General features: G+C 35.9%; 1 protein-coding gene across 1 annotated transcript in view; it reads right to left on the bottom strand.

Annotated features, from left to right (window-relative positions):
• LOC103036769 (c-Maf inducing protein) overlaps positions 1-13,915 on the bottom strand; it is a 35,358-nt gene extending 21,443 nt beyond the window's left edge. The window contains exon 1 of the mRNA XM_049483262.1: positions 12,818-13,915. Within this exon, the coding sequence (XP_049339219.1) occupies positions 12,818-13,144 (327 nt within the window). The 5' untranslated portion in view covers positions 13,145-13,915. The remainder of the gene's footprint in view (positions 1-12,817) is intronic.
• Between the last annotated feature and the right edge of the window lie 2,768 nt (positions 13,916-16,683).

Here is a 16,683-nt window from a genome sequence, read left to right as displayed (position 1 = left end):
TCATAGCGACAGTGTCCTGAACAGCAGCTTGCTGGTGAAACTCTGGTTTAGCTCTTGCTTCTATCAGCCTGTCACTGTGTCGTTCTGTGGCCGTCTCTTGCTCTCCCTGTGCTTTCCTCCTGCCCTGCCTGGCTCCCCTTGTCCGCCTAGCCTCAGCTTCATCACATTCATCCTCTTTTTCATGCTGCAATTCTTCCTTAAAGAGGAGCTGAACAGCTCTCATCGCCACATTGCAATGTTGCCATGGAAACAAAGACATGAAATAGAGACATATGTTTTTTTTTGTTGTTACCAGGGAAATCCAGATGGAAAAAGCTGTGGAGGAAAACATCAGTATATTCAGGTGCTGCTTCTGGAAATGAGCGATTTCACAAATCTCATACAAATATCACTTTTGGGTTTTTAACAGAATAATCAGAATTACATATCTGGAGAAGATATGTAAGAAAAGTGAATGCATTACTGAACAAATATAATGGTCAGAGAGAAAAACAGTCACACCATCTCAACATTAACGTCATTCAAAATGCTATGAAAATCAGGTGGACCATAACCATAGTCCTCTGACACTGCAGATCATGACTCCCAAAACATAGTTTGACATGCACTCAAATGTTTATGCAAATGCAAACTAAATGCAAAGCATGTAACGCAGACTGCCTGGGTAGCTAAGTGAAATGTCATTTTTTATAAGCAATGCTGCCTCATTGTTTCATACAAAAAGTAACGTGACTAAGTAATAACATAATTGGGGGAAAAAAATCCATAATGTGACAACAGTATATTCCGTCTTGAAAGCAGTTCATTATTTACAGTAATGCTTTAAGGTACTGTTTTATTTTTTTGTATAATTGTATTTTTGAAGATTATATGCGTGCACTAAATATTTTGCACTTTTTTGATAGATTTTGATAGATTTTTTCCAACAATGTATGTAGAGATGGAGAGAATGGCAGAATAATTGTTGACTAATTTATTAATTTTAACAAATAAACAACAGATCAGTCGACTAATAAAATAATCCTTAGTTGCAGCAATACTATAAAAAACTTGAACATTTATTTTGTTGCTGTAGCATACTTTTAAAAATTCTTGAAAATATCGGCCCTAATGTAGAGTACACGTCATTTTAAAGGAAAAGAAAAAAAGGCAGCACAGAGCTTGGCTTCTTCCTCTTAACTCTCATTCACACCTAAAGCAAACTGCAGAACCCAACAAGGCAAAGTGCAATCTGTAACGAAGAGGAATCTAAATCAACACAGCCCTGGTGAGAGTGAGCAGGCTCAATAAAACCTGATGCTGTCTGGCAAAGCTCAGAGAGCAATAAAACATCTTTACTCACATAAAGCAACAGAGAAACAACAGGCAGATGAGCCATTACTGTATTAAAGTCTTGGTTAAGCTGGATTCTGTGATTGCATGTTTTGTGTCACCTGGTTTAAATGTATTTCTATAGATAGCTGATATCTTTATGACAATCGCTACATTGTGTCATTGCTTCTACCTGCTAAAACACTTTGCATACCAAGATATCAACCATTTAACAATAGACTTATTTGTTTACATGACATGACGATGGCCATCACAACAACCTAATCTTCCTCTACATACTATACCTCTCCAATAGGTGTAAGAAAATTATGATAAATCGAAGTATTGTTTAAATGCAGACTGCAAGATAGAAGTGTTGTTTTCAGATCTCACTGTTAATTCCATATAAAGTTACATTTTCTGTTACTCAGTATAAACATACAATCGAATTTTTACAATCTATGACACCCCCCCTTTACCACCTTAAATCACACATACAATAGACAGAACAATAAATACAAGAAATGCCCCAGAATCTCACTAATGCCCCATGGAATGAAGATCTAGCATAAAAGTGATCTGTACATCCCTGTATCAGTACAATGATAAAGTAATTAAAACCACCTTGATAATATTGTGTGGACCTCTCTTCATGCCATAAAAAAGACCAGTCAAGACATGAATTTCATAAAGCAAGCATTATATTTTGCTCCTCGCCTACACTTCTTGCAAGTATTTGACCACTGCACACCTGAAACAGACCCACAACATCTGCCTGATGTTTTGGAGATGTTCAGACCAAGTCGCCTAGCACAGTTTTTAACTTCAAGAACTGACTGTTCACCCAGTATACAATGCTATGGACTATTACTACCAATATTGTTCTGGTTAAGGACTAGCCCAGAATAAGCCACTGAAACAAATAAATGGAACAAAACAATCATCGTAAATCGGGAGGTGCCATAATATATCGTACACAATAACAGTCATTAAGTTTCAAAAGACAAAGAAATTACTAATGCTATAATTGTACATGTTTAACATAAATGTTTATATTAAACATACAGCTTAAATGCATGCACTAAATATTCTGCTCTTTAATATTGTGGTACCCAGAAATATCATTACTGTAAAAATATCCTGAAATATGGTGATATTATTTTAGGGCCGTATAACCCACCCCTATCATAAAACAAACCATTCACAGCTTTGAAAAAAACAAAACACATCAGGGAGAGAAACCCATTCTGACCAAAGCTGACATTGCGAAATCAGTGTTATTTACATCAGGACATATGATCAGAGAATAGATAAAGATTCACTGTAAGTCAACATGATTTGCAGCATGTCAGCATGATTCTCTTTAGTTTAAAATGATGGTTGCTTAAGTAAAGACTGCATTATCCAAATGATAAACATAACTAAGCAAACACATTAAAAGGCAGTTTCCCAGTCCTAGTTAAGCCTAGTTTTGCACTACATTGCATTCTGAATGAAGAATGGGACTAGCTAGCCAATTGATTGAAGACTTCTAACAGACTTCTGCTTCCATAGGCTTTATCAAAATCTTTTGCAATAAAATGACCTAGCTGCCAAACTATTAAACTACTTATAGCCAGTAATTACATATTAACGTCACTAATATAATTACAGCTATTCATGCATTTTCTTAGCTTGACCCAATGACCCATCCATAGCTGTGCAGACTCAAGTCCAGCAGCTTGCACAGTAAATTACGCTGACAGAGTGATGGCAGCCCTCTCATTAAAACTTAAAACATCTTTCAAACAGATTTTGAAGTGATATATTCCAAAAGATTATGCTGAACAGTCCTTATGGAAAGACCTGTTGAATTAATTCATGAGTAACAACAACAAAAGCAACAGCAAGGCTAAAAGCTACCATTCTCCTTGATGACCACTGATGTAAGATTGTTGTAAGAGCTGTACAAACATGATTGAAAGGTGACAACTGTGGAGAAAGCGGAACCTCTGTCCCACCAAGACCTATATACATGCACACACCAATTAGCCACAACATAGCACCACCTGCCTACTACTGAAGAGGTCCCATTTGTGCCACTTGAGGCATTGACTTAACAAGAGATTTTTTGCTATCTGGCATCTTAAGTCCTGTAAGTTGTGAGGTGCTGCCTACATGGATCACAATACTGAACCTTTGAGCCCAGGGCACTAGTCAGTTTACCAGGTGACCACTGAAAACAAACAAACAAAAAACAGACCCAAGACCTGCCTGATGTTTTGGAGCAGTTTTGACCCAGTTGTCCCCTCCTTGACAAGAGCCAATGTAAATGACTATTATCAATGTTTTTCACTTCACTCATCAGTGGTGTTAATGTCATGGCTGATTGCTGTATGTATCAATTAAATACTGCTACTGTTCTCAACTATTTTCTGATGCTACAGAAATTAGACAAACACATTAAGAGGCAGTTTTCCAGCCCTAGTTAAGCCTAGTCTTGCACTACATTGCATTCTGAATAGAAATTCTCCATTGAAAAAAACATATTGTACATATTCCAAGAAAATGATCCTAAGTTGGACTAGCTAGCTAATTGATTGAAGACTTCTTTCAGACTTTTGCTGGCATAGGTTTTATCAAAATCTTTTGAAATAAAATAATTTAGCTGCCAAACTATTAAACTACTTAAAGCCAGCAATTACATATTAACGTCAGTAATATAATTACAGCTATTCATGCATTTTCTTAGCTTGACCCAATGACCCATCCATAGCTGTGCAGACTCAAGTTCAGCTGCTTGCACAGTAAATTACGAACGATGGCAGCCCTCTCATTAAAACTTAAAACAGCTACACAATGCTATATAATTTAAGTCAATTAATTTCTTCTACTTTATTTTCAGTGTTTCCCCCCTACTTTTGTGTGTGGCATATGTTCACATATGCATATGCAGTGACGTGAAAAGAAATCTGTAGAGGGTCAAATACTTTTTGTTTTTGCTTTTTTTTGTCATACTGACATTTTTCTGATGATCAAATTATCATCATAATATCAGACAAATATAATCTAAGTCAATTTACTTTTTAAATTATCAAAAAAAATTTTTTAGGAAAAAAAACTATACAAACCAATCTAGCCCTCTGTGAAAAAGTATTTGCCCGCTAAACCTGAATGAAGCTTTACCGATAACGAGTCTTTCTTATCTCTGTGGAGAAATTTTGCTCCCCACTTCTTAACAGAATTGTTTTAATTTATCCACATTGGAGGGTTTTACGAGCCTGTTTAAAATCCTGCCACAGTATCTCAATCAGACATTGACTAGGCCTGATCCAAAACCTTAATTTTGTTTTTTTAAGCCATTCAGGGGTGGACTTGTTTGTATGTTCTTCTCCATATGTAAATAATAGCTCTCTGTGGTCAACTGGAGTCTCAATACCTAGAAATGACTTTGTAACCTTTTCCATAGGCATAGATGATCAATGACTTTTTTTTTTGTGGATAGTGTTTTTTCCCTTAATATATGAAATCATCATTTAAAAAGTGCTTTTTATATTTACTCAGATTATACTTGTCTAATAGTAGAGTTTGTTTGATAATCTGAAAAAAAATTAAGTATAATGTTAGTGCACATTACTAGCTGCTTCAACTCAAATATAAATTTAAAAAACTGATTTATGAAAATCATGAGAAATCTAGTAATCTAACTAAAATTTCTATAAAATAATGAATGTATTTAAATTGATGCATTGTATGTAGGCCTGTTACAACTTTTCGTACATTATAGACATACGCTTTTTTCCTGACAAAAACTAGCCATCGAGTCAGTATGTCATTGCTTTTTTTTTTTGCGTAAAGAATATCTTGTTTATTTATTTAGGATATTTTAAACTTGTTTGTTGTCTGTTATTTTGTATAATTTTCATAAATTATACAGTCTACATGTGTTCTGTTCAGTAAAATCATTGAGGTGGCAGATGAAAAGCTTACACAGGTAACACAATTAATATTGATTGCCATGCTTAGAAACACTAGAGCACAGACACAATTTGACTTTCATTTTGTGGCACAAAATAATAATAATAATAATAATAATAATAATAATACAATCCTACCTTAACAGAACTGGCAAAGCAAAATACGGTATGTACTTCACCACACAGTTTACAACAAAGACCTTTTGGCACGACTTTTAAAAAAGATTTTACTTTTTCTACTATGATTTTATGGAAATGACTAACAATGCTGCACAGTTAGTCCCAGTTCCAACTGAAATTAGTTGCTTACAGACCTGTATTTCTTATAAAGAGCAAGAGAATGATGCAAATCTTCTGTGATGTAGTCATTTTTGTTCACAATTTTGTACCACTGAAGTGTAGTGAATTACATTGATCAGCTGGCTGTTAGTTCACTAACATATCCAGCGTTATTTAGTATTTCCCCTCGCATGAGCTGGCTAAGGCTAACTCGTAAGCTTACGTTGCCGGGAGTCCAAAAGCTAGCGTAACTTGATTAATTATTATTATGATTAATAGGAAACAAACTTTATTGGGTTTTAGATTCTGCATTACCTCCTCTCTTTTTTAGTCTTTTTCTGTGTGTGCGCGTCTCTGCTTCCACCCCTTCCCGCATGCGCGAGAGAGAAAGTGCATCACTGCCTCTCTCCATCTGTGCATATGCCAGGTTGGAATATTTAGTTGTTAAACCCAGCATTGATTTATATAAACAAAATTTAGCTTTAACATTAACAACTTGCCAAAACGTTTATGTGAACACACTTTTTGTTTTTGCATATTTTGTCACTCTACCCATACCAAGCTACTTACCAGCTTGGTTGTCTTAAATACTGGAGGGGCAAAATATCCACTCTCATCACTGTGATCAAATTCTTGTGGGGTGTGCCATATCATGCCGTACGCAATAATAAATTGTCATTTTCATTTCGTTGAAGTAATCTATTCTAGAAATAATTTCACCAAGAGTATCATTATTTCAAAAATACCATTAAATATAGTGATATTATTTTATCAGTTAATCAAAAAAACCATATGGGTCGATCACTACTAGAAATAATGCAGCAAATGAAGAGTAAGATTTTTAAAGCCAATGTGCTGTAAGCAGGAAAAATGACATGGGTAATGATCTGAGACCAACTTGTTACAGCTGTGTCTGAATAGCTCAAAAACATCAGACTTTCCTGGCATAATAACAGAGTTTAGTATCAACCAAAGGTACTCCAAAGAACGACAAATGGTGAACCAGCAATAGTCCTAGGCACCACAGATTCCTGAATAAGGGGAGCATATGACAACATTAGAAGTCATATACTTCTAATGTACTGCACAATAATAATAAAAGGTATGTACAAATCTTAAAATTGCAAGTTTGGCTCGTTAGTACACTAACAGGATGTATTAAAGCTGCCATTGTCACAAAACTACCTGTGTCTGCCATTTTTGCTAACATTTTCCAAACATGAGTAGTTCCTCCCTTTCTGTTCTGATTGAATTGTGGGATAATAGTGTCCATCAAAACTACACACAAAAAAAACTGGTTCTGTGTATGTATCTTGGATATATAAGTAGACTCAACTTCATTCTGTATTATATACTCAAAAACTAGTTGGTATTAGTAACTAGAATGCAATTGGGATACACTCTATTTTTATGCACTATTTTGTGTGGGCTCTATACTTCCATGGGTCAGAGCAGTTCAGGCTGCAAGGGGGAGACCTGCACAATTTTATAAGGTGGTTTTAAATATTATGGCTGACTGGTGTATAAAAATCTGACTGTTAATGTCAGATTGGACTACCGAAGCAATCAAACAAACATTTATATGAAAAGCAAGACACTTGGAAGCCATTACAAAAACAACTGCATGTGCACACCTAGAATCAAATCAATTAGTAGCAGAGAAAGCAGTTGACAGAAGAGTGCTGTACAGTCTTACAGAGAAGGAATATCCAACTGGTCTCATATAATGAACCATGAGAAAGCGGATTTTATAGTCTGCATGCCATATGATCAGCTGAGTGTTCTTTTCACTATCCTTTATTTAATCCCTAACCTGATCACTCACGTCCAGACACACTATAGCTAAATTCAGCCTTAAGGAGAATATATAGTGAAAATATAGTGTTCAAGGACATTACAGTCAAAAATACACAAACAGAAATAAAAAAAAATGATGAGTTACAAACTAATAAAATGGTAGGTTGGTATGTATAGTACCTATGGTATCACTCCAGTAGTCATTTCCCCTTTTGCAACAATTTGACCATTTCTTTTTTTGCTAGTCAACTGCATGTAAAATGACCAAGCTACAATAAGTACTGAGTAATATATTTTAGTTTATATTGCAGTTTGCACTGGAGAGGATTTATTTGCTGATTCTAGGGGGTGTAAAATAGATTTGAGGCACATTTTCACTTTTGGAGCATTGCGTGTCAGCTACCAAATTTGGTGATGTTACACCAAAAAAACTGCACAAAGGAAAACGTAACACTTAACGTTCTCTAGTCTTTAATCGTTGTCACTATTATTTAGTTCATACATTTGCTGATTTATTTAATCACTGACATGAAAAGAAGCATCGGCTATTCGTTTCTGCCACTGCTTTGGCTTTTTTTTAAAATAAGGAGAGTTAAAAAGAAGGATAGGCATTACATATTAAGTTAAGTAGGTTTTACAGTTGAAAAGATGCAATGTATCCCAAAGCTTGTCAAACACTTGATCCCACAACATGCCATGCAGCATTTTAAAAAGGTACATTAAATTAAAGCCATAATGAGACCACAGAAAGTTTTAGATCACATGTAACTTAAGTCTTAAAAAGAGAAAGAGAAGTCAGGCTTTTGATAAACAAACATATCCTAAAATTAAATTACCTCTGCCAACATTACTAACTACATAATGAACTTTTTGCTGTAGGAGCTGTACATGGCTAGGACAGTAAACTGAGCATATAACTAAGTGATATCAAGAGTGCAAAGCCATGTGGAGCAATTTATCTCACTTAATTTATGTGAGCAGAGTTTCACATAATGATTTCAATAATGTAAAAAGGATAAATGCATCAAAAATGGAGATACCGAATGTTTGTGCATGAGCAGCCATTTATTTGAACTGATGTTTCATCTAGTGCTGGATAATGTGTTAGTTCACATTATCATTGGTGGAATACTTACTTAGTCTCATTAAGAACTGGATTTAATGTCAATGCATGCTTTACCCATGTTACAAAGAAGTTTACTGTGTGTACTCTACTGAAAAAAATACAAGAAGAACACCATTTTGGGTTTTTTATAAAAAATAAACAGATAAAACAGATACAAATAAAAAACTTTAAGCAGAAATATATTTTGATAGTCATTCATAGCACTTTATAAGGTACCCACCGGAATCAGTTTCTAAGTATAGAGATCAATAATTATTTTATAGCTAAAACATCCATATGATTTGATAGCTAACCAGCCATAACATTAAAAACACTATTTTCTGTAGGTTCACCTTATGCATCCAAAACAGCTTTGACCAGTCAAGAAACAAAGACATAGCCAGCAATCAACTAGCAGCTCTTTTGCAGAATCTGACAAGACCAGCTAGCCTTTGCTCTCTATAAGCATCAGTGAACCTTTGGCACCAATGTTTCTATTTCACAGTTCCCATTTTAGATGTTCTGACAGTCATCTAGCAATCACAAGTTGACTCAAGATAAATAATTTTTATCTATAAGGGATGTTCGGTGATAGTGGAATTATATTGTTATTCACCAATAATTGCTTTTCCTAGATTCATTGGTATCAGCCAATTTGGCCGATATTTGAAACAGATACTTCCTGAAGTATTTGTTGTATGCTGGAAGAGGACCAGGCAATGTTGGCCGCGCTACTACAACTGGCCAAAACGCTTTAAAATCCATAAATTTCAGCTAGGTTATTAATTTTTATTAGTATGAATTGAATTATCTATTGTTTTCTTTAACCTTTTAATTAAAAAGGGTTTAAAGCTGTAAACAGTCTATGTAAGACCAGTCAACTTAAAAAAAAAATACAACAGAAAAAAAAACACTGGATGCCACAACATGCCATGCAGCATTTTAAAAGGTACATTAAATTAAAGCCATAATGAGACCACAGAAAGTTTTAGATCACATGTAACTTAAGTCTTAAAAAGAGAAAGAGAAGTCAGGCTTTTGATAAACAAACATATCCTAAAATTAAATTACCTCTGCCAACATTACTAACTACATAATAATGAACTTTTTGCTGTAGGAGCGGTGCATGGCTAGGACAGTAAACTAAACATATCACTAAGTGATATCTAGAGTGCAAAGCCATGTGGAGCAATTTATTTCACTTACACTGTTTACAGCTTTTAACCCTTTTTAATTAAAAGGTTAAATAAAAAATAGATAATTCAATTCATACTAATAAACATAAATAACCTAGCTTAAATCTATGGATTTTAAAGCAGCTTGGCCAATTTTGGCCAGTTGTAGTAGTGCAGCCAACATTGCCTGGTCCTCTTCCAGCATACAATAAAAGTCAGCTTAAAAAAACAAACAAACAAACAAACAAAAACAAAAAAAAACAGACACCTTTCATTTGATTTTTTGCATTCAGTTGGTTGACAGATACAATATAAGGAAAATAAATGTTACATTTGTTTCTAAAGTTATACAGGTGTGTGAAGTTTTTTTCTGTAAGTTACAAGTGGTTTTAAAGTTTTGGCTAATACGTGGATATGTACATTACTGTCCATCACTATTCTAGAGACCTGCAGTTTTCCAACCTTAAGGACAGACAGGCTGTGTAGACACGTTCCTTCTATCCAAAAGAAAACAAATGTGGCTTTAGGCAAGCACGTTTGGAGGGAAGGCTTTGTATTTTTTTTTTTTTGAAAGACTGACAGGAAGTATTTATAATGGGTTGGCATTACGCAAATGTGATGTAGGTTCTCAGTGCTTAAGGAAAGGGGTGAGTCACATCTTTAATATCTTTCAGTGAGATCACATTTTACACAGAACAGCCATCATTTACTGAGAATCAACTAAAAGCAACTAGGCAAATCATTTGTGTTCTGCTACAGTAGCTATAGGAGTCAGTGGAAAAGTGAGCCTTTTTTTTTATTATTTAAACATGGCATATTTTAAAATGAAACCATTACTTATGCCAGTCAACTGAGGTCACAGGTGCTAAAAGCATCAGAAAAAAAACTCCCTGCAGTCTAAATAAAACACTTTAATACAGGACACAGAACACTAAATAAATCACACTACTGAATTACACTCAAATTAAATAAAAAATATTATATTCTGATTCAATTATAAAAACAACAAAACATTCTTCTACCCTGTAGCACACAACAGCACATTTTAAAACCACAGGTTCAGATGTCAAGTGAAACTTTCTAACCTTAGCCAAAAGAGAACATTAGCCACAGTCAACTACCCTTCAATTAGCTATGGTCAACTGAACACAGGTCATTGCTAAACATCTATTAGTCTACAGATCAACAGGAGATGTGGCATTAAGACTAAAAGGAGAGCCCTAAATTAAAATCTTTAAAAAATTCTATAAAGAAATGGACCTATAATGATTTAACCTTTAAAATGTAAAGGCCTTACGCTTAAATAACAACAGTACACATTAGCAGAACTTAGGATTTAAGATGAAATTTTTACTTGGAATGTTCAAGCTTATTCATACATACTCCAGAAACTACAAATGAACAGGACCATTTATTCACAACATATTGACATTAATCCTACTTTAAAAACTATCTTAATAGGAACACAGCAAACACAACACAACCAAACCTCACATAAATCTTAAAATTTAAAACAAATAAGCTGCCTAGGTTTCAAGGCTTTTAAGACCTTTCACTTGTAAAAATAATTCAATAGGAATGCACTAAACAGCAACAAATAATACAGCAAACACTGTATGACCAAACCTTCAGAGCCTCCATTCTGATAAAGAAAGTCACAGCTCCATACACAGATCTCTTGAGTGTACAATACCTTACACATCCAGCTTGTACTGGGTCTATCTGGCATGTTTCAACAAGACAGTCTGTACCTCACATGAATTTACACTAAAATGTGAGTCACTGATTTGACATAGGCACAGTGCGAAATAGAGATGTGAGATAAAACAAAACAAGGGATACATGTGTGACATCAGTAAGAAACCATTGTAGCAAGGCCTCTCCTGCTTGAACAGAGCAGCCATTTCTGACTGTAGCTGACCGAATTGATCTTACATTCTTGAAAACAATGTCAACACAATCTAAATACTGACAATACTGTAAAAATCAAAATGTTGTTTGTGTTTACTAACAGTAATCTCTAGGAGCTCAAAATAACTACTTTGCAAAAACTAACCTGGATGTCAACCGTGTGACATGCTTAAATAGACACATACACACGGTAAAAAGCTTAATACAAAAGAACATTAAAAAATGTTAAATAGAGATGCTCAATGTAGCCTACTATTAATTTAGCAGAAATTGTTTAGAATCTATTCTCTAACATTAACCCTGCCTTGAGCACAACACAGCTGATGTGTAGCCTAGTAGGCCTCAATAGCTAAGGATCATTACATGACCAACAATAACAGCATCATGTAATATTTAAACTGTTTAAGAATTATGTGGTTAAGGAATGGATAAAATGCTTGATATTTGTCCTAAAGGGAACATAAAAACGTATAACTTACATTATTTAAATATGCAATGTATGTACATTAATTTGCTTTATTTGATACTATTTTTAAATAATAAATATCGCAATTTATTAATTTTTATTTTAACAATGCTTTTATTTTTTTTGAACGTATAACTAGGTGAGATTTTCTATTAAAAATAAAAAAAAACTAAATAACTTGTGAACTCAAATCTAGCTAACCCTAAAACACTACGCTAGTGTTTAAAGTTTCACCTGATTATTCTCATTTCGCAGTTTTAAATAAAATACCTAACTCTAGATTTAAATTTTTATAGATCTGTTCCAAGTTCCAAACACAAAAAGAATTAATAAAAAGCAAAATGTATGAATTACGGCATTTAATATTTCAGGTTCGTCAATAAGTAGAGTAAGCTAGTTACTTATATTAACTTCATCAATTTTATTACATTTTAAAATACAACATGTCAGCTAACGCTATCTAAGAATAAAAACTGAATTGGTTGCCATAAGCATCTAGGGGACACTGAAACAAGACACCTGCGCAGAATGTGTTGAATAATGTGGATTTAATTATACCTTATACCTTGGTCAACTAGCTAACTTAGCTAGCCTTAGCTAACTTACTAAGTTAACCGTTTCGTCCTAACCGAGAATCAGTGTAACCAAGCTAACGCTAGCTACCTTGGTTAGTTAACTAGCTAACACCTCTAACACACACGCAGCCTCGGCATGGCCATCTAGCTTGCTGCTTTTAGCAACAGCTGAGCTGAAGGAAAATCTTCGCTGCTCCCCCAATATGAATTTAACGTTAGATAGCTAGCTAACGCTATCTTACCGTGGCGGAGACGAGGCTGCAGTCTGTCAGGGTGAGGTGGTGAGGCTCCCATCTCCGCAGAAACTTTGTGGTGAGGATTTTACTGAGAAAGGTCCGCGGGTGCTTCACCACACACACCTGAATGTCGCCTTCCTGGAGCAGCTTATACCTCATACCGCTGCTACAGGGGAGGAGGAGGCTCCTCCGGCACGGCGGCCCTGCGCCCAGCTTTGCGTTATTATTCCCCTCTGGCGCTGTGGGCGCTGACATCTCGCCCAGCAAAGGCTTGCTCTCCTCGCAGGGGTAGAATTGGTTGTTATGAAGCTCGCTGCCGCCGTTAAAATCCATGGTTCGGGGCTGAGGGAGTCCTGTTGAGTGCCGTTGACGCTCCTGTTTAAGCTCGCGATAAACTGGAGCTGTTGATATTTTTTGAATTTGCTGAAAAAAATTTCCAACGGTCGTTTTGCCCCAGCGCGTTAGTTCGCTATTTAACCTAGCGAACGTTAGTTAACTAACTAGGTTAGTTAGTTAACCTAGCTTGTCTGTGTAAGCTAGCCCCGGCTACTTCAGAGCGCTAGCTGGTTAGCTAGTTAGCAAGCTAAGGCGATTCGACCTCAGCCGCTTTTACAACGCTATTAGGGGGGTTAAACAGACGCGGACGAGGGACGGCGAGAAAAGCCATGAGCTAACTAGCTAGTTAGCTGAATATGCGAAAACAGTCCAGTTTTTTTGTTTTGTTTTGTTTTTATTTTGTGTCTCCTCGCTCTTCCCCCCCGAAGTCACACGTCTTTCCCCCCCGAACAGCTCGTGAACGCTCCTCCGCTCCCTTCCTCCAAAAGAGCTAAAGCTAGGCTATTCAATATGTTCGGGCCATTGCCATATCCATTCTGTCACTCTCCTCCACCACCACAGCATATTTCGCTCGGCCGCTCCCACACGTAACCTAGCTATCTTACACGGTGACAGTGAAGGTAGAACGACACTATCCAAACGACCAGCGACCAGATTTCTCCGTGGGATTTTTTCCCCTCTTCTTTAAATGCCCGTAGACATGGTTCCCCTTTCTGTCTTCTTTTTTTTCTCTTCTCTCTTTCTAAGCTAGCTATCTTCGTGGAGGAACCGAGCACTCCGAATAGCGCTGTCAGGATTGGTCCTCGCCAGGTCACGTGACACTGAGGTGACGTCAATGGGGAGGCAAACGGATGCGGTGTGTGTGTGTGTGTGTGTGTCTTGTCTACACACGACTGACTATCAGTCTGATAGGGAGAGAAAGCCAAGCTAGGCTTCTTTCAACACAAAATGGAGAAGAAGAAAGAGGGCGCTTGCTTGTTTAGTGTGCTGTCTTTTTTTTAGTATTTTTTTTGTGTTGGAACTATTGTACAGAATTCGAGTTTTTCCATCGTATAGGCTGGTTCTGTTTACCTGCTTCTGCCTTTTGGGACTACAGAAGGTCCTCTAATCTGTGCCAGAGAAAAGGATTCCTTTGTCCGGGCCCAAAAACGCTGCTGTGGCTACGCAGACTCAAACTAAAGTAATAGAGAGGAGCTTTTCAACACAAAATAGAGGAAAATAGGTAGCTTGATTGTTTAGAATGCTGTTTTAGTACGTTCCTTTCCTGTGTTGGCAAATTCAATAATTAATTAATAAATTAGGATTTTACATCAAATGTTAAGTTTCTACTATTTTTCTTCGTATAGTCTGTTTCTGTTTACCTTATTCTATCATTTGGGGCTAGATGGTAGTCAAATCTGTGCCACAGAAAATGATTCCTTTGTCCAGGCCCAAATACTGCTGTGGCTATGAAAATTTTAGACTTTAACATTTTTTTAAATACGAAATTTGAGGAAAAATAGCTTGATTGATTATTTAGAATGCTGTTTTATAGTTTACCCCTTTCATATGTGGGTAAAATGGAGAGGCCTTCACTGTTCCTCCCCCTAAACTTCATAAACATGGTTTTCTCAGACCTACAGAATGTCTTACTTTGTCACAAAGAAACAATTCCTTTGTTCTTAATCTACACATGACAAGGCTACAATCTGGCTACTTGAGCAGACACTGCAGCCAACAGAACAGCCAGTATGTAAACATAAATTAAAGAAAAAGTCTTTAGTATACTGGTAAAAATGGTCTCCTGTCCTACAATTTTCTCTTTTATTTTTCCACCCAAAACGTCATATCTCTTAACTAACCTTATGTCTACTGAGTAAAAAGTTAAATATTGCTTTGTCGACTGAATGAGAACACAATGACGGTCGATTTCGACATTCTTTCACCTCCTAAACTGTACAGGATTGCTCAGAAAGCCAGAATGAGACATCCCACACTACAAACAACATAGTCATTGACACTCCCCGAGAATGTGGCAGCAGTGTTTTTCTCTCATGAGTTTTTTCCCCTCATCTCTTGACGTCATACTTGTCTTCAGTCTGGTCTGAGTCAGGACAGTGAGGGAGGAATGGACAGCCTGAAAATAAGTCAAGCTTGTTGAAATCTTGAGGGTAAATGTTTGTGTGCACACACCAGCTATACACTGCTCCATAAAATGACATTTCATATCAGCCACTGAAAGGGCAATGAGATTCTTATCTTCTTACTAATTTGCTGCTGTAAAGTGCAGCACTGTTTTGTTTCGCGCACTATGTTTCGCCCAGGAATGTCTCAACTTTTATTTTATTTATTCATATTTTTGTCTGTTTCTCAAGTCGGGCCTTACATTACATGCAGTGAGTAATGATTTCTGTAGTTTGACTGTAGATGTACAGTTGTGGTGTATGACAGTGAGCATAAATAATCATGGCAATATTGGGCTTTTAGTGTTTTGATTTAAAATTCAGTGACAGCACTCACTGTACTGACCAACACAAATGGAAAAGTGTAAAAAAAAAAACCCCTCAAAGATTAAAGAAGAATAATTGAAGATTATCAGGCCAAACAAACATATATATATATATATATATATATATATATATATATATATATATATATATATATATATATATATATATATAGATATATAGATATATATATATAGATATAATAACAGTGTTATGACTGTTAAAAATTGTGGTGGTAACACTATGGTCTGGGCCTGTTTTGTCTCTGGAACTGGGATATTGTACAAGGTGAAAAGGATGAAGGTGGACTACCTCAGAAACCTTCAAAAATGACCTCAGACCTTCAGCTAGACAGTTTAGACATGGGCCCACTTGGGTGTTCCAAGAGGACAGTGATCCCAAACACACATTAAAGGTAATTTTTCTTTATAAAGTTTTGATCTAAGTGCTTTAGAAAGTTTGGAACATGCTTAAAAGTTAGGTTAGTGGCAGGAATCAGAGACATTTAATTGAACTAAAATGAAATGTAATTAACTAAAATAATTGTAAACAAATATGAGGTATTCTGTATGCATACCTTAGACCCTGTGTTATAAACATTTAGAGATGTATTTTTTTTTACTGATTCTGCCCATATAAAGGATATATTAAAGAAGCTGTCACTATTAACACTTATATTGTTATAATTTTAAGTCCACGATGACATTAAGTTCAAATGTCTGTATCCCAACTGTAGGTTTCATTGTTTATGCAGGGTAGACACTAAACGTTACACTTACATGTGCTATATACTTTATTTAAGTCATTACAGGCAAAGACGTCATTACACCAAGCAGAGACACAAGCTTGATTAGTACCCATGAGAAAGATCATGAGCTCTGATTGTATTGTCTCCTTTGGTTTGTTTACAGCCTTTCCTGTGTGTGGTTGCTGAGACAGAGCCCTCACATCCCCATTGGGTATACTCTGATGATAGGCTACACAGTCCCGCAGAGCCTAGACTGAGAAAAGCAACCTAAACTGCTTGGCATCCTGTGTGTTGCGGCCTTC

Source organism: Astyanax mexicanus, chromosome 9 (assembly GCF_023375975.1).
Source record: "Astyanax mexicanus isolate ESR-SI-001 chromosome 9, AstMex3_surface, whole genome shotgun sequence".
Lineage (NCBI taxonomy): Eukaryota > Metazoa > Chordata > Actinopteri > Characiformes > Acestrorhamphidae > Astyanax > Astyanax mexicanus.
The sequence above is the reverse complement of the archived record's forward strand: the minus strand, read 5'-3'. Positions and strand labels throughout refer to the sequence as shown.